The following is a 25168-nucleotide window of genomic DNA, read 5'->3' as shown; positions in this document are numbered from 1 at the left end:
TGACTAATTATTAGAATAACTTTTTATTATTTTATATCTTGGGGCAAACTGCCACTGTCAGTGTGTGTCTTGAGCAAGAGCCATAGGATGTGAGAAATTGCTAGGGAAGGCTGGAGCCTCTGGCATGGATTCTCTTCTCCTCTGACAACAAGAACTATTAGTCAGTGCACTGACTAATACTGTTGTTGTTGTTTTCCTTTTTATCAATTTTGGTTATTTCTGTAGAAGGTAATGTAGGGAGAAAAAACGTTCACTACTGTGCCCCTGCTCTAAACCTCAGAGGAAGTCAAATTAATGTATAAGCTGATATAACAGAATCTGTGATGCTGAGAAGGGCTTCTAGATTTTCGTCTTTTATCTGAAAAGCCACTTAAATACATGGAGGATGGTGAAACAGGAGGAATAACTTCTGTTTCTCAAAAACCGTCCAGGTGACTGCAGTGTAACATCTTTGTCATCAACGAAAGCCAGCAGGCTGAAGGACTAGAGGGAGGATATCTTGAAAATGAAAATTGTTCAGCTAATTAAAGTATAGAGAGTATAAAGAGTACAGAGTACAGAAAGAAGAGTTGAAATACCTGTTTATGGTCACAGCATACAGAGACCATGAAGCTCAGCTCTGCATCATACCTTTTAGAAATGGAATCTTTTATCTGCATAATGGCCAGACCAAGCAGGACAAGAGCAGGAATAGCCTTCCCTGAGCCAGTGGATGGCAGGTGTGGCCTGGCACAGCAGAGCAGAGGAGATCATGTGTTCCCTTCAGCCAGGCACTGATAATTTCCCTTATTGCTGGAATTACCTCCCAGCCTTTGGTGTCAGTGCATTTAGGAACTGGGACAGGTCACTGAGTCCAACCTGTTGCTGGGAGCAGGGCAAGGCTGAGGCCAGAACAGGGGTTTGTCCTGCTGCTTTTGAAAGGACAGACGCAACTCCTCTTGGCTACCCAGGTCTCATGATTTGCTTTACCTTCTATTCCTTTATTCCCTTTCCTCCCCTTTCACCCTCACAAGTTCTTTTCTCAGCTGTTTCAAAATATGCAGTCTGCCAAGGTTTACATCTTCCCTACTGACTCCATTTTGCAGACTTATGCCTTTATTAAATATTTAGATTCTGGGTGTCATATCCTTTTTTACTTGAACTTCAAAGGAAAGCTGATACTCCCCATCCTTCCTCTGTAACTCTGCAATATTCTGCCTTTGCATGATACAGCCTGGCTCAGGGCACCACAGGGCATCACCTGCATATACAGGATTTTCCTTTTCTTATCTCTGTCCTGAAACCCGGTGTGGTATCTTCCTTGTGGTCCACAGGGAGACATGCAGACCTCTGACAGTTTTATATGCTTGCAAAATACCTATTTCCTTGGGGGGAACCCCAAACCTCTGTACCTGTTACCATGCCTCACCTGGCACCAAGAGTACATTCTGTAGCTTTAAATGTTCTGCAGTCATCCATATTTTTAACAGCTTTCTCTCACATTATATCATTATTGCATATTTTACTTATGCCTCCTGGCTTGCTGTGTTATTTACAGAAGGGCTGTGTTGAAGTTGGATCTGTTTATTTAATTAAAACACGGATCAAAATATTATTTCCGTGAGTCAAAAAATACATCCACATTCAGGAATGTGAGGTAATTTCTGCTTTGTTCAGGAACTGGAAGGAAAAGAGACAATACTGAAAATTACAGCGGCAGTTTTTTAACCTTCCAGTGAAATATAGGAACAGAATGATAGTGAAATATAGGAACAGAATGATATTTTTAAATTGCTTTACTCTTAATTGTCATGATGAATCCGTGCAGTTGCTGGCTGGTTTTGATCAGAGACAAAGATGGAATCCTAAACTTTGCAGTTACTCATGTGGTTTGCTTTTTTTAAAATCAAACACAGAAGTTTATAGTTGGAAAAAAGTAGCAATGGGGAAAAATAAATTTATAACTGTTAAAGTCAGCACAAAACACGAGATGGAGAATTTGGGCTTGGCAGTACACTGACTTTCTGAAACCTGTACCAGTTACAGCATTCCTTCTGTAATCAGTGGTCACAGATATCCTTATGGAAAAAAAATCTAGGAAAAGACAAAATACTTCTGGTAAACCTTGAGATATTAAACACAGATTTTCCTCACGTATTTAAAAATATTAACTATACACTGCAAAAAGCAGAGGTACGTCATTAGATGGGAATAAACCTAAAATTGCAATGGGAGATGTGTGTGGCTAGGATCTATTTACATTTTAAAAAGCTTCATTTGCAGCTGTAACTGCATCCCAGTTCCAGTTCTTTACTGCAGTGAACAGAATATTAGTATTCATTAGTATAACTTTCTGAGGACACTAATTATTGCCACAACTCATTGCCTCTTGATTAGGTTTCTGTTCTATCCCGCAGCATCAGTTTTAATTTGTGGTATGTTTATGTTTTCCTCACATTATATCTAAAATGGCAGTGACCAGACAGAGTAATTTGTAAAGCCTTTCTTCAGAGCTACCTGAAATTTAAGTTTTCACATATTGCCTCCATGTTCATCAGTGAAGAAATTCAGTGGAATTTGTATTATATCATTACCTAGAGCTGTTCCCTGTGGTGTTCCAAAGCAAGTTGCCTACCATGAAAAAAACCAGCTTTAAAGCCCTGACCATTGCGAGGAAATATAGAAGATTTCCCCTGTCCTCCTGCTTTTCTGTCGAATAATATCACTTCTTTTTTGGGGTTCAAATGATGTAATGGGCAGGGTTTTTTCAGCTATTTGCTGAGTCATGTTTTTCCAAAATACTCAACTCAGCACTTCTTGTGAAACAGCACAAAGAGCTCGGCTTGGGGCTTGGTGTCTCTCCTGTGCCAGTATTGAGCATTGTTACTCATCAATAGAACTGGGAGGTTTCCAACTTTTTTCTAAAAGAATTGTGTTTTCAGTAGTTGTTCAGTTTCTGTCATGAGCCATAAGCCTCCTGTAGGTTCTCATTGATGTCATTGCTTCTTGTACCCAGTTCCACTCCTTCAAAAGGCCACCAGAACAAAGGGACGGCATTTCTCTTAAATAAAAATGGGGCTATAATGAACAGATAGAAAATTCTGCGTTTTGAATAACTGTATCTAGAAATACATAATTTATATACAGGAAATACTGGGAAAAAAATAGAGAAGTCTGCTTTTTAAATATAATAATTGTAGAAAACAAGAGTATGTAATTATTCTAATGGTCTTTGTTTGTTTGTTTGCCCTTTTCATCTGGTTTCCATTCTCTTGGTTGTGCTTAGTTGCACTTTCCATTTCCCTATAAAACACTATGTACTTCTCTAAAAAGTGCATCTTTTTTTAAACTTCTCTTGTGCACTGTTGCCATCTCAGGCTGTGTCAGAAGTGGCGTGTGAAAATTCAGCTTGATCTTACAGATAAAACTGGTGGTTTGAGATGTCAGCAGGGAGACTGGGTTGGGTTCCTGTCTTAGTGCAGATATCCCCGTTGTTTGGAGCCTCACATGTTTTCCCCTTGGTTTTAAATTCAAGCAGGAATTAATAACAGGATGCCTCTCCACTGAGACACTGTCTCAGGAAGGAGATGTAAACTGAGGACACAAATATTTTGGAGCATTTTAGTCAAAATGAAGGATTTGTTGGCAGCTGGGACAAGAAGACACTTGGAGGACAATAACAAAGTTTGCTTGTGGTTTCCTTCTAGATCTAAAAATTTGTTTTCTTTGCCTGTTGATTCATGTATTTCCCATTACAAACAGTAGCATCAAATGGTTTGTTTGGGTGAATTAGTGGACAAGGGCAAAATTTATTTGTACAGCATTTCTGCAGCTACCAGTGAGAGTCCGAAGGGGCAGAATGGCAGGATAGAAGTGTATGTGTTTATGTACAGATGCCTGGTTTTTAAATTTAGCTGTTAAAACCAAATTGGTGTTTTTGATTATCACCTTTCTAGAGGTTTATAATTCCACAGTGCACAAAATTCAGAACTGACTGCAAGTTGAAAACACCCATGAAGTGATTAATTATGTTTGCTTTATGATCTGCCTGGTATTTGTGGCCAAACTTTGGCAACTCCAAACAAACAGGAGTTGTGTATCTCCTGATACTCCGGCACAGTTTCCCCTATGTCATCTTCCAGGAGGGAAATGTTGAAAACAAAACAAAAAAAACCCCCTCTGAACAGATTATGTTTTTCTGGATGGCTCTGTGTATGGTTTATAAACATGTCTTGTTGAAGGAGAACACTGGCGTGGTTTGGGTTTTTCCCAGGATCTGACAGACTTTGCCAATTTGCATTTTTATTATGATTTCTCTCTGTTCTTCACATTAAATGCTGTGTGTTCTTTCCTTTGGGAACTGGAGGAATCATCAAATGACTGGAGAAGAAGAAAAGTTATTTCTGAAACACTGAGTTTTGTTTTCATGACACAAGATGAGAAGTCTGGGGCTGGGGACAGAGAAGGGTTCCCTTGTAATTCCTGTTGTGTCAACATCCCATGTGCTGGACAATCCCAACTTCCCTCTTGGACTAAGATATCAATGATCCCTGTGGGTCCCTTCCAACTCCAGATATTCTATTTTTCTATGATTGATTGGCTACTTTTTCTGTATTTCATGGCCTTTACTTCTGTTACACAACATGAATTGTACAAGGTGGAATAAACTGATTTTGTTTCAGAAAGGTGGGATGTTTTATAAGGTCCATTCACAGCGAGTACTTTGGTAACTGAATGTTATGGTTTTTTTGTCTCGTGGGAATTAGCAGAAAAAGATCCTGTGAGTTAATAAGGATTGAACTGTTAGACAACAATTCTGAATTCATGGGGATATGCTAGAGATCAGAAATGTGATTTTGGAGGTTTAGGAGCCATAGAGCTACAATTGGAATTATTTTAAGAGGTTTTAGGAGGCACAAATATGTGCATAGTCTAGACAGTGCCCTGGCAGGGGCAGCTGCAAGAAATGCTAATGCAGGAGCTGGGTCCAAAACAGGGAGAGGGAAAAAATAGGAGAAGCCAAAGGTGAAGAATATGCTGGAGGCCTCAGATGTTAGAGCTCAGGGTGCTTGGGAAGAGTCATCCAGAGGTCTTTCTACAATGGAAAAATTAATACTGAAGCAATCCAGAAGACCATTTTAAATAACATTATAGTGCTTGCCTTTCTTCTCGAGTTTTTCCATGGGACTGTCTGTATATCCCTTAGAGTTTCTGCTGTGGGATTCAGCCTGGCTTTGGGAATGGAGCCTGAGTGTTACAGCCTTGTCTTTTGATACGAGCTGGGGGTAACTCCATGTTTAAATTCTGGGAATGGAAATCTTCCTTTTGTTTGTTGCTTTTGTTTCCTTTTTCTTTAACTGTTTTTACTCGAGAGGCTTGAGGGCTGCTTCCTCAGATCCACCTGTGTGAAAGGCTGGGGTAGGCTGGTACTCCAGGATCCAGGCTGCAGCAGCATTATCCCACTGTCCTAAGCTTTTAGGACAAATCTCCTGCTCAGTACACAAGGAAAACTTTAAACATTCACCACGTTTGCACACAGGAATGTTTGGGTCACTTCCTTCAAGCTTTAAAAACACGAGAGATCTGATTGCTTGGAAAACTGAAGAAGGAAAAAGAGAGAGTTTTAGTATTAACTACTTTCCTTTCAACTGGGCTTCTACCAAAACAAAACACATTGTTACCAACAGTTTTGAAATCTAAATTATGAAATGCCTCCAGTTTGCATTGAAAGGGGGTGACTTGCACTGGCAGCTGCTGTTGGTATTATCAGTGCTCTTTGTGTTGTTGCAGTACCTAAGCAATGAAACAAATATTTATCCACACACATCACGCAACATTCCTGGGCAATGCAACTTTGGCCTTTTTAAACCAAATAAGGTGGAGCATAAGGAGATGTTTTTGCCTGGCAGCTGCCTGTGATTTCTCCTCCCGGATACACTAAAGAATTCTCCTTGCCGCCCTAAATTCTTTTCTGCTCACCAGTACACAGATATCTGAGTCAAAATCCAATGTGTCGTGAGAGATTTGATCAAAAGCGTAGCACAGTCTGCACACATACAGTGCTACAGGTTTTCAGTGTTCCTTATTTTTGCTTCTCTTTTGGTTTTTTGGGGAGGTTTCGCAGCTTTCCTGTGGGAGTCATTGAGTCGATCAAAGTTGGAGGATGGCTGACCAATTTTGCAAGCCTGTTATTTACCAGGGGATTGCCAACTTTACACTTTCACACGTACAGTAATCATAAATTGGTGCATCTCTTCTTGCAGATGTTTGTGTCTTCTCAAGAATATTTTCTGTGTCCCTCTTGTTCGTGCTAAGGGTGTATTTGGAAATGTGAAATGTCCTGTTGTTGACAGCCAGATCTAAAGGACTGTATTTGGGTATGACTTGAAAAGAATTCATTGGGTTTAAAGCTTTCAAGGGCTTTTCAGCTGGACCTGTTCCTGCTCTTGTTGATAGCAACAGGCACTTCAGCACTACATTTCTGTAGCATAATATTTCTTTTCACATAAGTAGCTGATAATTGTAAGTAACCAGACAAATGAAAGCTACTGGGTGGCAAATTTCTGTGGAGTCTGTCCAAAATGTAATGCTTTGTGGAACCATTGAAGGAGGATGGGCGTCTTGTAGGAAAGATTTCAGTGGATCTACAGTGCATGTTTTGTAGAAAATATAGATCTAGAGGTAAAGCTTCACTTTTTACCTAATGCAGGTGTTAAACCTTCTTGTAAAGCTCGGGAAGCATAACAGAAATACTGCAGGGGTGTTTGTGAAAGGAGGATGCACATGGACATACCTGTGGATGTTTGGGGAGCAATCTGATGCTTCTGGAGGCCGGATGAGTGATTATTGTACGCATTCGGGAGGAGTCGTGCTCTGGACTTTGCCGTCCATCACTGCTGTCAAATCCAGGTGGAGCTGAAACTGGAGCACAGCTTTGGTTGGGTGCAAGTCCCCCGGGAGGTTTTTGGGTTGTTTGGTGCCAGCCCAGGTTCCTCCTTTGTGCCTGGTGTGCAGTGAAGGTCAGGGGACAGCACAGGCAGAGGGGGCAGATTCTGGCCAAACCCCCTCTGCTGTGGGGGGGTTTGCTCCAAGTGATAGATTGACCTCTCAATCAATTCTTATCTCTTGCTGAGAAATGAAAATGGTATTTTGGATGTTCCAGGGGGGTCTGTGGACACACCTGTCTTTGCTAGGTAAGATAAATTTGCCCACGTAGATGCAAATAATTCTTCAGACCTTCAAGAAAGATTAAAAAAACGCAGCAGTAAAGGATGAACATAAGCTGAGTACCTTGTCTAAAAGCTTCTTTTAATCACACTTTTTTGGAAGTAAATGTCTAACCTTGAGCTAATTTAGATGAAGTAGATGCATTGTTTCCTTTGGTTTATTTTTTAAATTAATCTGCCTACTTGGGAAAAAACTAACACAGTGTTAGAGCCAAGTCATTAACTAAATTCAGATGCTTTTATTTAGATGACATTTAAATTGTGCTGTCTGGATGAGCTTGATAGTGTAAACTGTGCAAAAGCAAGTTGGGCCACATTTGATAATCAACTTTTCTGTGGTATTTCAAATCCGAGTTGCTTTATGTAATTCTCGATCCTTTTATTAAGACATCAAAACAGCTTTGAGAGAATCTTGCAGCAAATTTTATACAGAAAAAAGATAAAGATCTGTGAGGTATCTTACTTCTGTTGTAGTGGAAGAAGACACAAACTTGGCTTTATTTCTCTCCTAAAAATGCCTTTCCTGCAGTCTACTTCCTTCAGATTATTAAAAATTTGGCACACGATTCTTTCTTTCCCGACTGTTGATACTTCATGCTGCTCTGCAATATGACATCTTTTTTCCTTCCATGATTTTTCATCTCTGTATTGTCCTTGGCTGCTCATCATCTCTTGCTAAATTAGACATCTCTGCTGACTTTGACACGGTGCAGTTTGTAAAGTTTATCATCAAGAAACATTTAATTATGCCTAGCTGCAGAGGGAGGGCAGGGGACTCAAAATATGATACAATGAAAACCAATATGTTAGTTAAATTGCGGAAGAAGAACAGAACTGCTGAGCTCTGCTGGTTTTCTGGGTATTTCCACCAATGTAAATGTCTTGGGGCAGTGTCAGTGCTCTCCCACAGCATCCCAATGGGTTCCTGGGCCAATCCCTGTGCCAGGGGGTGGCTCCACAGCCAGCTCAGGGTTAAGAGAGTGTCTTCGAAAAGTTGAATAAAATGCCCAAGGATTTTAAGCTAGAAGAACGTAAGCTCGAAACATTCATAAACCAGTGGAGATCTTTTACCTTGACAATTTTAAAGAGAAATACTGGAGAGAAGATTTGTCTCTTGCCCAGCATGAAAAAAGCAAAGAAAAAACATCTGCAGCCTCTGTGTTCCCTGTTTATGATCTACCCCTTCCTCTTCTTCCTGAGGTTTCATGTTCATTTAATTCCACTTTTTCCTCACAAAAATAAACCTCCAGTATGCATTTTAATTTATTCCCAGTCTGCTGTAATTAAGTTGCAGATAAACACATGGTTGCCATATGACAAAGTGATATTGAAAGGAAATGAGACACAGAATTTTGTGTACTTGGGTCTTGGTTATGCTGGGTTGGCGCTTCTGTAGCCCTACAGCCTCGATCCAATTAGGAAAACTCAAAAATTATGGGAAATTATTGGTCACATTGTGAGCATCGTGACAGACTGAATCATGTGGAAACCTGGTTGAGTCAAGCACGAAAAATAATAATGTTATGGAAATATGGAAGGAGGAGAATAAGTGGCAATGGAAGGAGAGCAGGGGCAAAAAGAGGAAGCCGTAATCACGGGAAGAGAAAAGGAAAGAAAGAACAAAGCAGAGGGATTTCACTGGCAATGAGCAAAGGCCACTGGCTTTGGGGCTGGTGGTCAGTGCTTTCAAGTACTTGTGCAGAGCGCTAGTTGGTCTACAAGAGGCAGCTGCAAGGTTGAATCTTAGCAAGGGGATCAATGACTCCAGTCACAGATCTGGGCTGATAAAAAGGGCAGGTCTGAAACCAGGAGGATGCAGAGCACTTTTTATCTGAGTTACCAGCCAGCTGTGCCTGTGCTGCAGGAGGGAGCCAGGTGCGTCCTGAGCTTGGGAGAGATTCTGGTCAATGTTTGCAAAGGTTTGCCCTGTCCAGGGTAACATTCCAACTGTTACTTACAGAATCCCAGGATGGCTGGGGTTGGAAGGGACCTTCAAAGATCATCTCATCCCATTATCCCAGGTTGCTCCAAGCCCCATCCAGACTGGCCTTGGGCACTTCCAGGGATCCAGGGGCAGCCACAGCTTCTCTGGGCACCCTGTGCCAGGGCCTGCCCACCCTCCCAGGGAACAATTCCTTCCCAAAATCCCATCCATCCCTGGTTTCTGTCAGTGGGAAGCCATTCCCTGTTCTCCTGTCTCTGCTTGCCATTGTCAGGCTTTCTTATAGGCCCTCAGATCTGCTCCCAAAATTCTCCTTTCCCCTTGTAAAAAGTGAGGTTTGCATGCTGGTTGTGTCATTTGTGATTTTAATTTTTAAAGCAGGGGACTGAGCCTGACTGAGCACGGGGAGTGGGCTGGGAGTGCCACGGGGACAAAACCACTTTGTCATTTTAAACAAAGCCACTTTGGCCGTGTGCTCTTCTCAGCCTTGGTCCCGCCGGCGCCGGAGGTTTGGGTGATTGGCATCACAGGGATCACCAGCAGGACTGGTTTTCTTGAGGAACTTTCCCTCAAGATGGGAGCTGTATTTATTCTGAGACTTAATTATGAGTGGTGAGGCTTCATAAATCCATTTTGAAAATACACTGTTTCTATGGGGTGTAATTTAGCTGAAGGGTGAAAGTGCATTATTATCTGTTCTTGGTCACAGTTCCTTTAGTTACATAAAATGAGAAACTTCCACTTTCTAAACGTGCCTTTATTGCTTTAGTGAAATTCATTTTAAAAATTACTGGTGTTACGTCAGCGTTGGGATTTGAAGTCTTGGTGCTCCCAGCCGTGTGGGATTTCAGTGGGTGATAACGTGGCCTTAGCTGAGCAAACCATACAGAGAAATTACCCAAATCAGAACCCGAGTGGAGCCTCCTGGGCAGATTCAGAAATTGCTTCTCCCTATAGAGGAGCTTGTGGTACCATAAGTCTTTCTATACGTTCTTCTTCCAGAACAGGAGGTTCAGAATTAGCAGTAAAAGGGAGCTGTTGTTCCAGCTGGGAGCAGTCGTGTTTTCTTGCTAAGTGGGACAGAAGCAAATTTGTCTGCTTTTATCTGACATCTCCCTTGCCATTTTTGCTTTGCATTTGTATCCACAGGTCTTAAGCTGAACACTTTTATAACATTTTTCCTTAGCAGAGATTTCACATGCAGAAATTGCAGGGCAGCTTTAAACAGCCGCAGAATAATATATTTTTTTGAGAAATAGCTGCTACAAGTGTATTCCCTGGGATGTCTCTGTGTGTGTGTAAAATCTGTCATGGGAGCAGGGGAAAGCTGTGCGTTCCATCACCACGGTCCCTTTGTGCTTTGAGACTAGTCCTGTTTGAGACAAAAGTTCCCATAAGATTGCCTGCTTGGACTCCTGAAGGAGCTGGAAAAACCATTTCCGTCTAGGAGTAATAATAGCTTGGACTTTTGGTTTTGATCATAAGCTGACATTTAAAAGTCATCTGAGGAAAGATATTTCTTGATTAAAGTCAGGTTTTGCTTAATGCAGTTGTAGCTGATCCTCCCCATCTGCTGTCACGTCCTTGATGGGATCTCTTTCCTCTGCCTTGGTTTACAAGATCCCTCAGGATTTCCTGACTTTCCCAAGAGACCTTTCAGCGGCTCAGCTCATTCAGTTACTCCAGTTTTACTGCCCAGCTTTTCTTTTCCTCGAGGAAAATTTGCAAAGTCGCTCAGCAGAGAAGATGAGGTGGTAACGTGGTACCCACAGAGTGTTTGGAATTGTGGATCTGTGCCTGGTTGTTCACTCACCTGCCAGGTCCCCACATTTTAACTGTGGGATTCAGAACCTGTGTTTTCAGTGTGGAGTATGAGAGGCAGATTGTGTGACTGCATTTCCCAGAGTTCATTCCTGGAACTGTCAGTGTTTAATGTTGCTGTTTGATCCTGGGTGTGGTAGCTTGGCTTCCCGCTCCCACTGGGTGTTGGTGGAAGGTGGGAATGGCAGCCTCGCACAGATCTGGACCGGGGCTGCCTCAAACTGCCAGGGGCTTGGGTTCTAGCAAACAGGCATGGAGGTATTTGTGGTTTGGCTTTTTGTGTGTTTTGTGGATAGCTAAAATATGACCTTTCCCACTGCAAAGCTGGATTTTATCCCAAATCCTGTGAATTTCACACAGGGTTGGCTTCTCCCAGCATTCAGGTTGGTTGCCAGAGCCCCAGCAATGAGGGAAGGCACAGAACAGCCCTCACTGTGCGCACTGGGGCTCCCTCTCCCAGGTACAGGGCAGCTTTTCCACAGAAAATCCTGCACTCAAGGATTTCCTTGAGTTGCCTCTGGCTTCCATAGAACATAAATACCCTCCCAGCTTGGGGGGAACATGTCAGTGAGACAGCCCTGGGAGCATTTCAGTGTTTTGGGAACTAACTCTTATCTGGTTCCTCTGTTCCGTTTTCTCTGGTGATTCCCAAAGGTCCGGGTGTGGGCAGATGAAGTGTGACTCGGTGTTTAGCTCTGGGATACTCAGGATCCCTGGTAAATGAGAGATGCACGAGCTGAGTTCCAGGTGGAAGCTAATCCTGCCTTTCCAGTATCTACAGTCTGGATCTAAGGGATCACTCAATCCTCCCAGGCCTCTGACACCAGGCAAGGAGAGGCCCATAATGGAAATCAGGCATGGGTTATTAAGGAGGAAAGCCCGGAAAACTCGTTTTGATATCAGAGGGGCATAATTCCACAGGGAGTAATGCTGGAAGAGGATCCCTGCTCTGCTGGATGAGTGACCTTTGATCAGCCACGCTTCTAACACTGTAACTGCCCTGCTCAGTGTCCTTCCTTCCTTCTGTGTCTGTGTTCCCAGGATAGATCGTGGTTGTTACCCTCACGGTAAATACGGTGCTGGATAGAAATTAAAATGAGCAAATTCCATGTGTTTTATGTCATTTGGCATCCTGCACAGCCCCCCTTCAGTTTGTCAGAAATTCCTAAACCAGAGCAAGGTCACATCTGGTAGCAATTTTGCTCTGCCAGATGAGGCGTAATCCCATAAAACCAAACTCATTTTCTCCAGTGCTGCTCGAAGCTGAGCTCTCCTGCTCCTTTTCCATAAGACCTGCTGCTTGTCCTGGGAGCTCTGTGAAATGATTCAGGCTGGGGGACTTTTCACACTTTATAAACTGCAAGGTTTGGAACACGGCTCTGTGTCCAGCACACGAGGCAGGACGAGCAGGGCACAGCCCTGGAGTCTGTGGCTCCATTGCATTTCCTTTCCCAGCAGCACGTCCCTGCAGGATGCTGTTCCTTGGTGCTGGGTGTGCATCCCCTCATTCTCGGGGGAACCTGCTGCCTGCAGGATCCATACAGAGCTATGAGTTCTACACGCTTTTAAAATAGCTCTGAAGTTCTGAGGCTTTCACAAGACACGTGGAACACACCAGATGGGTTAACAAAGGAATGGAGCAACCATCAACCTTTGCACATTGTAGTGACTGAAAATAATTCCCAGAAACATGGAATTTTAATAGGAGCCAGTATTTTTATGTTTGGTCATGTTGCTGTTGTCCCATATTTCGCTAACGTTGGTTGTTTTGGTCTCTCATTGCCTTAATTATTCTTTCAAAGTCTTGTGTGGAGCTTGGTGTCCATCTCAAACCAGAGTGCACCAGTGGTGTGTCATCATCACAGAGGCAGGGGAGTGACATGGTGATGCATTATAAGGTGTTATTAAATATAATTAACAGATTTAGTTAAAATAAAAATGTTCTTTCAAGGTTTCCTGGGTTTTATGTAAGGATCTCTAAAAAAAAAGAAACCAACGGGTCAGAATTTCAGAAAGTATTGTTACTCTTAGTTTAATCCACTGTGGCTGCAGAGCACTGGGTAGGAACCACCTTATCTGCTGTGGTTTTTATGAACTTATTGAACCTTTTTGTTCACAGGCCAAGTATCCTGACATCGTGACCCTTCCAGAAGGACTGCTGGGAGATATTATAATTCTAAGGAACCCCAAGGTTGCTGGGTAAGCCAATAAATGTATTTTATTTCTGTATTTACACAGGTGAGGGATTGCACAGGCAGGACAGCAGCCTTGTGCTCTGGGTTCCAGAGGTGCAGGGATCTCAGTCCCATCCCAGCAAAGCCCAGTTCCTCGGTGTCTTGCCATTAAAGAACAGAAAGGAAAAGGCATTTACTGTGCAATGGAAGCAAAGCATCTGTGGCCATACTTTTCCATTGTTTTAAAAGGAAATCAGTTAGATGAAGGAATTATTACCTACCAGGCACAGGGGATTTGCTTGGCCTCCCCATGAGAGTTGTTCCAGTACATTTGGGATTTTCAGTGGGGGTAAAAAGATCCTTACAGTTAAATGTAAGATGATGTAACTGTCACTGTCAGGAGTTCTGTAAGGGCCATGAAAAGTAACTGTTTTGTGACGGGATCAGACTGCTCCCTTCTCCTGTTACACCTTGCTTTAACGTGCTGTAATTCACATGGAAATAAGGCACAGCTCCCTTCATTATGTGCGTGTGTAGAACTAGCAAACAAACCCTAATAGATGATGCTGCTTCGTTCAGCCGAACTTGCCCTTTAAAACGAAATGCTTTAACTCGGGGGTGCAGGAATGAATTGTTCTGTCTATCCCAGATAGGGAAGATCTTGCTTTATTTTACAATTTCTCCTCTGGTGCCAGGTGCCAATTCCCTTACCCTCATTTCACAGTCATGAAATACAGGAACACTGAAGTAATTTCAGTGACTTGGTAGAAAACAGCCTGGCATAGAAATTTGTTTGCAAAATCCCAGGATAAGCTGTGCACAAATTCCCAAAGGATTTGTAAAACTGAAGCGGCTAAAGGCCACAAATCACATTGGAAGGAAACTCCTAGAGTCTTTTTTTTTTTAAATTAAAAACAAAGAACTGCAGGAATGTAGGCTTTGGATAGATGTCTACCTGCCGTGAGTCTAAAAAGGCCGTGAATAGCAGGGTAGCCCAGCACATCACCATTTATGCTAACACTTCTGAAAGAAGTTTCGTGCTCTCAGCACCTGCTCCTGAGTGTAGATATTACATGAGGGGTAGAGCCAGGGGACAGTGCTGTCCTTTGCTTTCCTCTCACTTTTACTGCACTGTGCAAATCTGGATGTAGGCAGAACCTTTCCCTGTCACTGGATTGATGCGTTCCTGGTTCCTGAATCCAGAGATGGCTTGTTGCATTGCATGAGGTGAATTTTGTTGCAGAGCACAAGGTTGAGCCTCGTGTCTACTGCACTTTCTGCTTTAAAGGAACCTCAAAGACAGCACCTGGTTAACCTGAACTACCTTTCCTGGGCACCTGGTACAGGTTTGAATTGATGATTGTCTGGAAGATCCACCTTGATGAAGAAGGGATCACTACGCCTGTCCTGGACCTGCTGCCCAAAGTACCAGAGCAAGGTAACCTCAGTCCCTTCAGGGGCCGTTCCCGAGCTGCCAGGCCCTGCTTTTGGCCATGGAGCTCCCAGAGCCCAGCCCGACAAACCCGCCCCAATTCAGCAGCAGCTACACTGCGCCAAGGGCTCACAAAGCCTGTGTGCCTGCAGGCATCCTGCTTTACCCACCTGCCCTCAGCACTGCCGCAGCTCTTGGGAAATAAGCAGCACTGCTGTGTTTCTCCTGCAGTTCTGGAGCAGAGGATGGCGACTGTCAGCACCCCTCGCTGCTTCCGGAGCCTGCTGCGCCTCTTCGGGATCGAGGTAGCCATCGAGAACCTGATCAGAGTGCTGGGCTCACACAAATGAATGCCAGCATTACTTACACCAGGCAGCAATTTCAAAAGTAGGTTTTAATTAAGATATTGTGTTACACGATCTATAATTTTATTGAATATAAACATTAAGTTATTTTCCATTTAGAAACCATACTCATAAAACATGCTATCTGTACAATTATGGCACGTTATATATAAATTGTCATGACATGAAAATAAATACAGCCATTTAAATACAAAAATGCCAAATAAAATAGTTACATGTACAGAGGGATTTCATTATAAATTTATCTTTCTGAATCATCAATGTACCAGAGTGGTTTATCTTCTTAACATTTTCTAGATACTTGGAAATTGTTAAAAGATCATGCACTGTCAAAATCAAGTCCATAAAAATCCATTTCATTTCACAGCTCTGTAAAAGTACAGTGATTTTAAAATGACAAGAGAACAGTAAGAGACTCCTAGAACAAAGAGTTAAACAGCTTTCTCGTTAAATTAGGGTGGAAGAAGACAATTTGAAGATTTCAAAGACATACAATGCTAAAACACCCAAAGGTAACTGTATGAAGTAACTTTGTTCCACAATGTGAGTGTTGAGACAGCGTTAATGTAACCCAGAGAGGCCCAGGACACCCCTGGGAACAGGTGAGTGAGTCACCTCCTGCCCACTGCAGCACCTTTGCATTTCTGACTTCCAGGAGGAAATTCTGGTAACACATTACCAAAGCATCACATTCCTCACATTCATCCCTGAAGAAACAAAACAGATCAGACCAATGTCTTGCCTCTCCCTTCACTTCCATCAGATAGGCCATGAGCCCATCTGGGAACTCATAGTGTTTCCAGGAGTTCCTGCTCTGCACTAGCACTGCACCCCAACCAAACTGATGTGACTGCAAGTCGGGTACTTCTCAGGTGGGGAGTAACAGTTCCTGGAACCAAGAGCCCAAAGCCACCAGTTCTGGGCTCTCATGAGCCCTCCTTTCCAAGGTCAGAGCTGCTGGAGCCCCTGGCAGCACAACCACCCACCCCATGCAGCTATGGGGAAAGAGGTGGAGAAATTGGAACTAAAGCAACAGTATGTTTCTAACCCCATAACTGTAATAACCCACTATCTAATCACTGAAATGGTCTCCCACTGTTCTGGTAGGGTTGGAAAAACTGACAGACTGGAGCCTGGTTTCTGCCAGACTCCACAGCTGAACATCAGAGATTGGGGTCTGAGGAATGGCAACTCTATCTTGTTAGATAAGGCAGGCTCATTTCAAGTTTGGACTCCAGTACACAGGCAAAATTCATTCCTGCTTCTCCACTGACGTGGAACTGGTTGAGCTGGTTTTGTGTAACCTTTAATTCAGTTCAGCTTTAGCTCCCTCCTCCTTGCCTGAAAATGAAACTGTTTGCTCAGCACAGACACTGCTGTGTGCATATGAAATGTGTGTGAAGTTACAGCATAAAACCCTGGAAACTTCCCAGCTGTTCAGGGTCCTTCCTTCCTCCTCTAACAGCTGGAGGGTTTCTGGATTTATAAGTAGTTCTCTCCCTGCAGGTTTTCCTTGGGAAGAAGGGGTTATTCCTGCTGTCAGCTGCCAGGTCACTGCAGTGTTGTAGTCTCACATCTCAGGCCCTGCCCCAGAAGGGCTCCTGGTACTGGATGCCAGCACAGGTCTCTGGCACAGGGGGAGTGGTGGCTCTGCGTTTTACATCTCTTCAGTTGTACCAAGGTACAGGGGCATCCTATTTTTGAATGTCAGGTAAAGTGGAACAATTCAAGTGTTACACTGAGGTCCCAATATGAATCTGTTTTTAGGAGTTAAGCTACATGACCCTAAACACCATTACTGGACAGCACAGGCTGTATCCAGGTAAGAGGTGTTCATCTCTGCCCCACTCAGGGGGTGCAACCCTTGAGGGAAAAGGAGCTGTAGATTTTATCGTCATACCCTCAGGTTTGGACATTCCCTTCAGTTCCAGCTCAGGATCTTCCCCAAGGATGATTTTACTGCAGCACCTCCCCAGCCTTCAGCTGCACAGAGCACTGCTCATATGCAGCACTGACACAAGCTCACCCTGGCATGAGAGTGACCCACTGCAGCTGCAGGGAAGAAAATGGGATTCTGTCACCTTTTTCCTGTGTCATTTAAAGGAAAAGAACCTGAAAGCAGCTGCTCATGCTAGGCAGTGTGTGGGCCAGCAGTGTAATAGTGCCAACATTTGACACTTATCTGAAAGATCGGAAATGATCTGTAAAACTCAGAACCATATTATTCTTACAGCTCAATTTAAATTAGGCAAGAGGAAGCTGTGGTTTCACCTCCAATAGCAGCATGTAAGGTACAGAGACAATAAAAACCAGCATGGCAGGTGAATTAAGCCCAACGATCATGTAAAACTCAAGGTTGCTTACCTTAACCCTTTGCACTGTGTTTCAGAAGCTTTAGGTAGATACAAGGTGATCACACAACTTCTGGAGGCAGCCTGGTGTTCCTAGTCCATGCATTAGTACTTAAATGTTTTGCAGTGCCAGGGCAGTTCCACAGCTCAGCCACTGCATGGTTGTATTTTCAGTGGATTAATGCTAAAGTGTTGTATAGGTTTTGCCAGAGCATTCCCTCCTTTAGTAGGGATGAGGGAGACTCAAAGCACAGGCTCCAAGGCAATTCTTTTGTTAGTAATTAGGCTTTATATGTTAGTGCAATACTTCAGGAAACCTTTAATTCTGTGCTCTTTCAAATCTAAGGAAGTAGACTTTTCATATTAATTTGATATGTCCTCTAGTTTCAAGGTATGGCACATGACCTGTTCTGTCACATTAAATACATTCATTAAGGTTATCTAGCAAACGTGTGGCTTAGTGCTATCCCAGGTCTCTGAGAAGGCATTACCCATCAGAAATCATTTCATAAAGCAAAAACATTCACAGCTGAAAAATGCACTGAACACAAAAGAAAAGAAAAAAAAAACAAATCACCATAACTGTATTCCAATAAGCTTTCACTTTCTCATGTGTATGAATAAAAATAACCTTAAGGGAATGGTTACACTTTATGAAGAACTAATGTGCAGTCTTCATTCTCCTTGAAGAGGTTGGACATGACTGGGTCATCTTTGGCCTGTACATTCTTCAGGTAATAGTTGACTATTTCACCATCGAGTTTGTACTGGTGGGGGATGCTTTCATAGGGCTTCAGGTCCAGGTCCAGCACAGAAACAGAGAAAGTGAATCTGGATTTGGATGTCAGTACCACAGGTCTTTGCTCAGAGCTGGAAAATAAAACCACATTGCACATCTGAGTCACTGAAACCAGTATTTTTAATTTTTGTGTCCCTTTACAGAAGTGACTCTAATGTTTATCTTAGAACATCTGTGGGAGCCCAAGAAAATAAACTGCAGCTAATGTAGCACTTAGGAAACTATAGCTCCAGCTTTACCATTCCTGATGGGACCTTGCTGGCACCTCTTCCTTTCATTTTCCTTTCAGCTTCCACGCAGCTGAAGTCAAACATTACTCTCACTTACTGTATTTAGTAAATCTAAGCTGTTTCTAGGTGGTGCATACAAAGCAGCAGCCTTATTAACCACCAAAAGCAGAAAAGGGACTGTAACTCCTACTTAGGCTCAAGGTAATAAAAAATTTAGTATGCTGTCCAAGCATGCCAAAGGATGGAGGAGCTCTGAAGTGAGCCATTGCACAAGTCATGTCCATCACTAACACTTCACTAGAGAACTGCAGGACAAATGCAGAAGAACTCATTCTCTAAAAATAAAGGGGCTCTGGTGAAGCAAAGCCCCCTGCAGAGGAGCACATTAGCACTACTGACACAAGCCAAAAGGGATCATATTGTGGCAAAGCCTCCTGCCTGACAGCCAAAGCTGTCACCTCTTGATTATTGCCTTGGTTTTATTCTAACCAGGCCATTAAAGGCAACTCAGCTTGAAAAAATCTCTCCTATGAGAACACCAAGGCAGAAAAATTGTAGCTAGTTAAAATCATCCAGAACTACTGTGAACAGTCAATTCAGAGTTTAAGAAGGGAATAAATACAAAACTTTGATCCTTTTGATCAACTTCAGAAAAAGACAAAATTCTTCAGAGACATTGGTCATAAATGTTTTAAATCAGAACTATACTAAAATGCTCACAGCCAAATATTTGGACACATCACCCCCCTACGCTTTTTTAAAGCGATTGAATTGCCTGAAGAGTGAAAACATCCCAATTTCTAAACAGCTGGAGCCATTCCAAAGCAGGTACAGGCAGCTCTTACCATTCATCTTGCAGGCAGGTGGAGAGGGCAATCATGATGGAGCAGTCTTTAGCAGTCATTGCTATTCTGTACTGCTGCACCTGTACAAGAGAAAATAACACACATTTTCTCTTCGATTGGTGTTTACCTGAGTAAAGCATCCTGCTCCGTACAGAAAGCAGCACTGCACTCTCTGCATTGGTATGTTGGCACTTTAAGAGCTGGAAATTCTCTCTGTAACAGAAGGTTGGCAGGAGCAGGTGCTTTTGCAGCATCCTAACAATCATGTTTATTTCCTATAGATCACATTCCTAAAGGCCAAACAGCACCAGCTTCCTCGGTCTAGAAAGCAAATAAACAGCTTTATTTTTCTCTCAGGAATTGGTGCTACAAGCTTGTTTTTAACTGCTTCTGCTATAAAGATGCACCCTGACACAATGAAGAACTTTAACTGTGCAGACCCCAACAAGGCAGCAGTGCTGCTTCCATCCCTTATGCAGCCCTTTCAGTGAGACAGAAGTTAATTAACACTGACAGACCAAACAACCTCAAGAAGTTGATTAGTACCTTTGTTAATGCAAACGCCACTGTCCCGTCATCTTCCAGGGAAAGGTCCAGCAGCTTCTCGTAAAACGCTTCGTTGTAAGGTCCATCTATCTGTAACGTACTCCTAAATAAATGTTAAAAGATTTACAGACAGCCAAAATGATGTGCTGGTTTTCAGAGTGATCTTTCCTCAGCAACCCAGACACTCAGATTAGAACAACCCACCAGTAACACTGATAAACATGTCCAAGTATTAACCCACTGCCAACCAACATCACTGTTAGCAGTCCCTGTTATTCTCAGATCACTCAAGTTTTGCTGCTGCTTAGGATCTGGGTTGTGTGGGGTTTTATAAACATGAGTCATTCTTAATCCACTGCCATCTCTGTATCACTGCAAAATTATGGGGTTTTTGCAAAAAAATGGATAAGTTTCAAATTTGTAGCAGTCTGCAGGAGCCCCAGAAGCCTTGCTGAAGATACATATATAAGAAATGTATCATAATATATTGATATCTATTTTTCTATGTCTATTGTATTATTTTGTACATAAGACATATAAACTAGGGGCAAAGGCATATCTGACAGAGCCCTGCACCAACACCATGTGCTAATGGGAGGTGTCCTGGGCTCCTGCCTTTCCCCTTTGAACGGCTGAGCCCCTGCTGAGAAGCATAAACCTCCCAGGGGGTTTGTCCCACACAAACGCCCCACAGATCACGGAACACATTTTCCAGTGCTCTGTTTCCTGTGTAACTGCACAAGTGGCAGCAGCTCCTGAGTGAAGCCAGAGTGCCCTCGTGTGAGCACAGGAGAAGAACAGCACCCCGGTGGAGACTGCTTGGAGCAGTTATTACACTAACAAGCCTTATTTGAGGAAAAAAACACAGCAGCTTGCATTCATCATAGCAAAACATCATTATCCCTGCAGACACTCCCATCTCTGCAGGTACTGGGGACAGGAGAAACCACCCATTTCACTGTACCTTTCTGCAAATACACAACCACCACTACTAAGAGAGCATTTTCCTCTCTTAGCCTGTTGTGAACTTTCCCTAATCATTAGTTAAAAATTCAGGCCAAAGTGACCAACATCAGCTGGAAGTTCATTTAGAAATGCAGATTATGCAGTGCCTTGAAGGAAGGTTGTACAACATAACAGAGTGTGTGCACAGAGCCAATCCTGTCTGTGGTCCGGGTTACTCATGACTGGAAAGAAAAGCCATCAAAGTCTTACCTCTCTTCAGGAAATTCCTCCAAGTACTGTTCAACTCTGCTGTACAAAGGATAGAGTCCTTCAATATCCAGCATGTCAAGCATCTGAGCTTGAAGGGTTTTATAAAGGAGACAACCCCTCGGTAAACCAGAGCTCTCCAATTTATGTTTACCTAGAAGAAAATGCATTTTAAAATAAGGCAGACACAAGTCTTGGCTTCAATTTGCCACTACGTGTGCTTGTTTAAGAGTCCAAATACTTTTAGTCCAGTCACAGGTAGGGGGAAACCTCAAAACACCTCAGTTTCCAAACAAAACTGCAAGGTGCAGGTACTGACCTGCACATATAAACAGCTCATCTTGGATTGCAGAATAAAACACCTGGTATTCAACCCTACAAACTACCTTAAAACAAACACCAAAACACACCCACATCCACTGCAATCTAGTCATTTTGAGTCCACAAGAGAAATTTCTCATCTGAGTTTGAAGCCACAAATTCACTTTGAACACTATCAACTGCTGACAGAAAGTAACTTAGCATTTCAGCTGTGGGGTCTTTTTTAAACAGAACTGTATTTTTATCAAGAATTGTATTTGCCGTAATTTCTCTAAGATAGCTCTTTCTCCAGCACTACAACAAACCATGGGCAGTGAAAAAAGTCTTCCTCAAAAGCAGAGTAAGAAACGTGCTGTTTGGGTAATTAGGATAACTGGCAGCATCTTGAATAATTAGAGCTTCAGAACTTCTGCGCTGAGGAATTAACATAATTTACAGTCTTCCAACTCTCACTTCCCATTCCTTTTCCCTCTGGCATTCAGACCTCTTTTTACCAGGAGAAGAGCAGCTGAAGAAAAGAACATGAGCTGTGCCCTGGTGAGGGTTGACAGGAGGAACAGGGAAAGGCAAAGTACAGGTGTTGTAATCAACCAACCAAAGCAGCCCAACTTTATCACATGCAACATAAAATTCCACTTATCTGGAATTCCTAAGATTGTTTCAAGCTCAAACTGCTATTTTCTTCCATTTTTTCTCTACCACCTCCTGAATTTATTTTTACCCCTGTCATTAGATACAGTGTTGTAAGTGCTCACTACAACATCACATTATATTAACAGAATTATCTGGCAGCTACGCAGCACAGAACTCTATTTTTAAATGCCACCAGAATCCCCGTTTCCATTCTCATATTAGTGTTTATAACCAAGAGACAAAGATCTCTTGGTACGTCAGCCAAGGCTCTGAGAAACCTGCTCTGGTAGAAAGTGTTCCTGTCCCTGGCAGGGAGCTGGATTAGGTATCCTGTTAAGATCCCTTCCAACCCACAGCATTCTGGGATTCCATGAACACTTAAATTATGAACAGTTTTTATAATATCATCCCTTACCATTTCTTACTAGCTCCTTATTAAAAGCACTTGCTTCACAGTAGCTCCTCCCTTGTGAAATGGGAACTGTCTTCATGTCACCTGCCCTGCAGGTGTCGGTGCTACTCAACAGCGCCATGGTAATCACATGAATTAATTCCTTAACAATTGTCCTTGTGCAGTGGGGGCCACTGACCAGCCCATTGGAAGGGAAAAAGAAAGGTTTTAAGTGACGAGCAAGTTCGTTCCAGTCAGAGACACAGTCCTGGTCATCCTTACAGCCATAAATTAGTTCCCCATTCTGCAATAAGGAGAAAAAGAAGCCTTTAGGCACGGCAGGAAGTCAAGTTATTCATACTGAGCTACTCAGAGCATCAATAATAATATTAATATTTCAAGCACAGAAAAATGTCATTACCTTAACAATCTACATACAGACACACAACTTAAAGTTTTGTCCTCTTAAGTCTAATCAGAACCTGCAGGTAGCAACTTCTGAATGAAAACCAAAACCATCGTTTAAACCAAATTTACTTTCCCAACTTAACGACCTGTAAGGAATCAGAACAATACAGGTGAATGATACTTGGCACATTTTCCTGTCACTTCTTTCTGATGAACGTCAGGAGTGAAAAAGCACAGTGTAAAACATCCTTCTTTTGAAGGGAAGGCTGTGAGAGGGGACAGGTGTGATAGCTACCTCTACTAGTATAAAAGAGGGCGGAATTTATTATTATTTATTTCCAATATTAAATCAATAATAAATTATAAATTATTTGTAATAAAGTTATAAATTTATATTAAATAATAAAAAATCAAATTTCCATTATTAAATCAACTATTTGAATTACTTAAACTTCTATGAGAAGTTGATTTAATATTGGAAATAAATCGAAAGAATCTTGTTTCTTAGAATTAATCTGAAGGTCTCCACAGATCATCAGTTTCTGCTTCATATTTTTCCTACATGAGTGTCTTGGGATGCCACTTTTTCCTTCCTCAGTAAGGCCTGCTGTGCCTTGGGCCTGTGTCAGTGCTCTAACAGGAACATGCCAAGTTCTTAATTTTCTTCTTACTGAAGCAGCACAAAGTTTTCAAACTTTGGCCACTTTTTGAGTCCTTTTCTATTAATTGTTCCTCAGTGATTCTTTTCCACTAAAGGAAATGGCCCTAAGGCTGCCAGAGCTTCAGGAGCGTTTGGAAAATGCTCTCAGCCACAGGGTGGGGTTGTTGGGGTGTCCTGTGCAGGGCCTGGAGTTGGACTTTGACAATCCCCATAGGTCCTTCTAACTCAGGATATTCTGAGTCTGTGAATTCTGGGAAATTATTATTTCTCTCTGCCTTCACCTGAAATGTAACTAAGAACATTTCCCATTTCCTTCTCTTGATGGAGTCCAACAGTGATGGTCTGATTAGGCAGGTTTGAAGGAAGGTTTTAACTGTTTAGATGATCAAGTCAAATTTGTTTAAAATCCAAGGCAAAAAAAAGCAAGCAGAGATTTAACTGTTTACCTTAAATATTTTCAAGTTGTTCTGTGCCTCCTGTAATAAGCTCTTCAAAGCAAAGTGCATTCTTTGTTTATTTCTAGGGAAAACAAAATATAACATAAAAAATAAAGCCAAGAACGTTTTATCACAGCCTTTGCATGTTCACACCTGGTGTAAGCACATGCACCGAGGCCATTACTCATACTGAGGTCATTGCAAAGGCAAAGTGAATTTCAGATCTGAGTACACTAAACAGCTCTTGGGTGCAATTATGTGCTGCAAAAGGCAGCTCTGATTGCTGAGATAGGTGTAAAGGGGGAGATAGCATAAGAAATAATCACTGTAAAGGTCCAGACAAGCCAGCATTGATCATGATATCCCAGTGAAAGGCGAAGTAATCCAAGCAAGCAATCTGTAATGCCGATTTTTTTTTTTTGAGGGGAGAGTGGCAAAAACACAGAATCCTTACCCTGAGAAGAGATCCAATGGGCAATATTTACTTGGTCGCTTCCATTTTCCATTGGCTACCTGTGGAAAAGCCAGAGCACTGCTGTTACTCACTCCACCTGCAACAGCTGCTCTCTCATTTTAACAGCCAGGTGTGTGGCACTGACATCCTGCCTTCTGAGGTCAGGACATTTAAACCACTTTGAACACAAAATTCATGATCACCATGGGTGTTCCCAGCCATTTTTAATTCGAGTCACTCAAACTGCATTACTGCATTCACAAGGGAAAAAGGTCACATGAAATCCCAGGGAGTCACAGTCACACCATTCCAGAGTCACAACAGGCACAAGTCCATGAACTCCATGCCTGTTACATGCTGTTTGTTGGAAGTCACAGAATGCACTTGGTGAGCTGATGTGGGAAGGAAGTTCCACATCAGAGTGGACCCAGTCCCAGCGTTCATAGTCCCCAAAGGCTGATACTGGATTTGTTTGCTTCCAGCTTCCCACAGAACATGCTCCATCTCTCACTAAACAAATTCACACCCAGCAACTCAGCTGTGTATCCTCCTACCAGCTTTAGTCATATCAGAGATTTGAGCAAGTTTCAACAGGAAAGCAAGCTTGGAACAGCAAATAAAGCACAGTACAGCCAAAGGAAAGCAAGGTGACTTAATAATTACCTTTAGATGCTGATGCATACAGTAACGACACACCTTGTGCTTTATCTCCTGTGAAACATGGCTGGAAAAGGGAATGAAGCCACACTTTGGCTAAAACAAACAAAAGAAGATCGTAAATACAAATGTCTCTCTCGACAGACATATAAAGGCACACAATATGCACATCTTTATGGTTTAAAGGAATTTTTTTTTAAATTGTAAAAACTTCCAGCACTTAAAAGCTGAATTACTCCCTATCATTTTAAAACATAAAGACACACCAAACTGCAGGGGCCTAC

General features: G+C 42.5%; 2 protein-coding genes across 10 annotated transcripts in view; one reads left to right on the top strand and one right to left on the bottom strand.

The window, feature by feature from the left end:
• Positions 1 to 16293, top strand: part of CENPP (centromere protein P) — a 113720-nt gene extending 97427 nt beyond the window's left edge. For 5 of the 6 annotated variants that reach the window (XM_066195855.1, XM_066195856.1, XM_066195854.1 and 2 more), the window contains 3 exons: positions 13088 to 13167; positions 14489 to 14580; positions 14806 to 15387. In XM_066195855.1, the coding sequence (XP_066051952.1) occupies positions 13088 to 13167; positions 14489 to 14580; positions 14806 to 14924 (291 nt within the window). In that variant the 3' untranslated portion in view covers positions 14925 to 15387. The other variant, XM_066195858.1, reaches the window with a different exon arrangement.
• A 782-nt stretch (positions 16294 to 17075) lies between these two features.
• The window catches only part of IPPK (inositol-pentakisphosphate 2-kinase), a 47825-nt gene continuing 39732 nt past the window's right edge, over positions 17076 to 25168 (bottom strand). For all 4 annotated transcript variants that reach the window (XM_066195849.1, XM_066195852.1, XM_066195851.1 and 1 more), the window contains 8 exons: positions 24891 to 24980; positions 24228 to 24286; positions 23783 to 23855; positions 22292 to 22571; positions 20926 to 21076; positions 19711 to 19813; positions 19165 to 19244; positions 17076 to 18160 (listed from right to left, as the gene is read on the bottom strand). In XM_066195849.1, the coding sequence (XP_066051946.1) occupies positions 17935 to 18160; positions 19165 to 19244; positions 19711 to 19813; positions 20926 to 21076; positions 22292 to 22571; positions 23783 to 23855; positions 24228 to 24286; positions 24891 to 24980 (1062 nt within the window). In that variant the 3' untranslated portion in view covers positions 17076 to 17934. The remainder of the gene's footprint in view (positions 18161 to 19164; positions 19245 to 19710; positions 19814 to 20925; positions 21077 to 22291; positions 22572 to 23782; positions 23856 to 24227; positions 24287 to 24890; positions 24981 to 25168) is intronic.

The sequence above is a fragment of the Chamaea fasciata genome, unplaced genomic scaffold (genome assembly GCF_029207755.1).
Source record: "Chamaea fasciata isolate MVZ Bird 193981 ecotype frontalis unplaced genomic scaffold, bChaFas1.0.hap1 SCAF_13, whole genome shotgun sequence".
NCBI lineage: Eukaryota > Metazoa > Chordata > Aves > Passeriformes > Sylviidae > Chamaea > Chamaea fasciata.
Note: the sequence above shows the minus strand (reverse complement) of the source record. Positions and strands in the feature narration are given on the sequence as shown.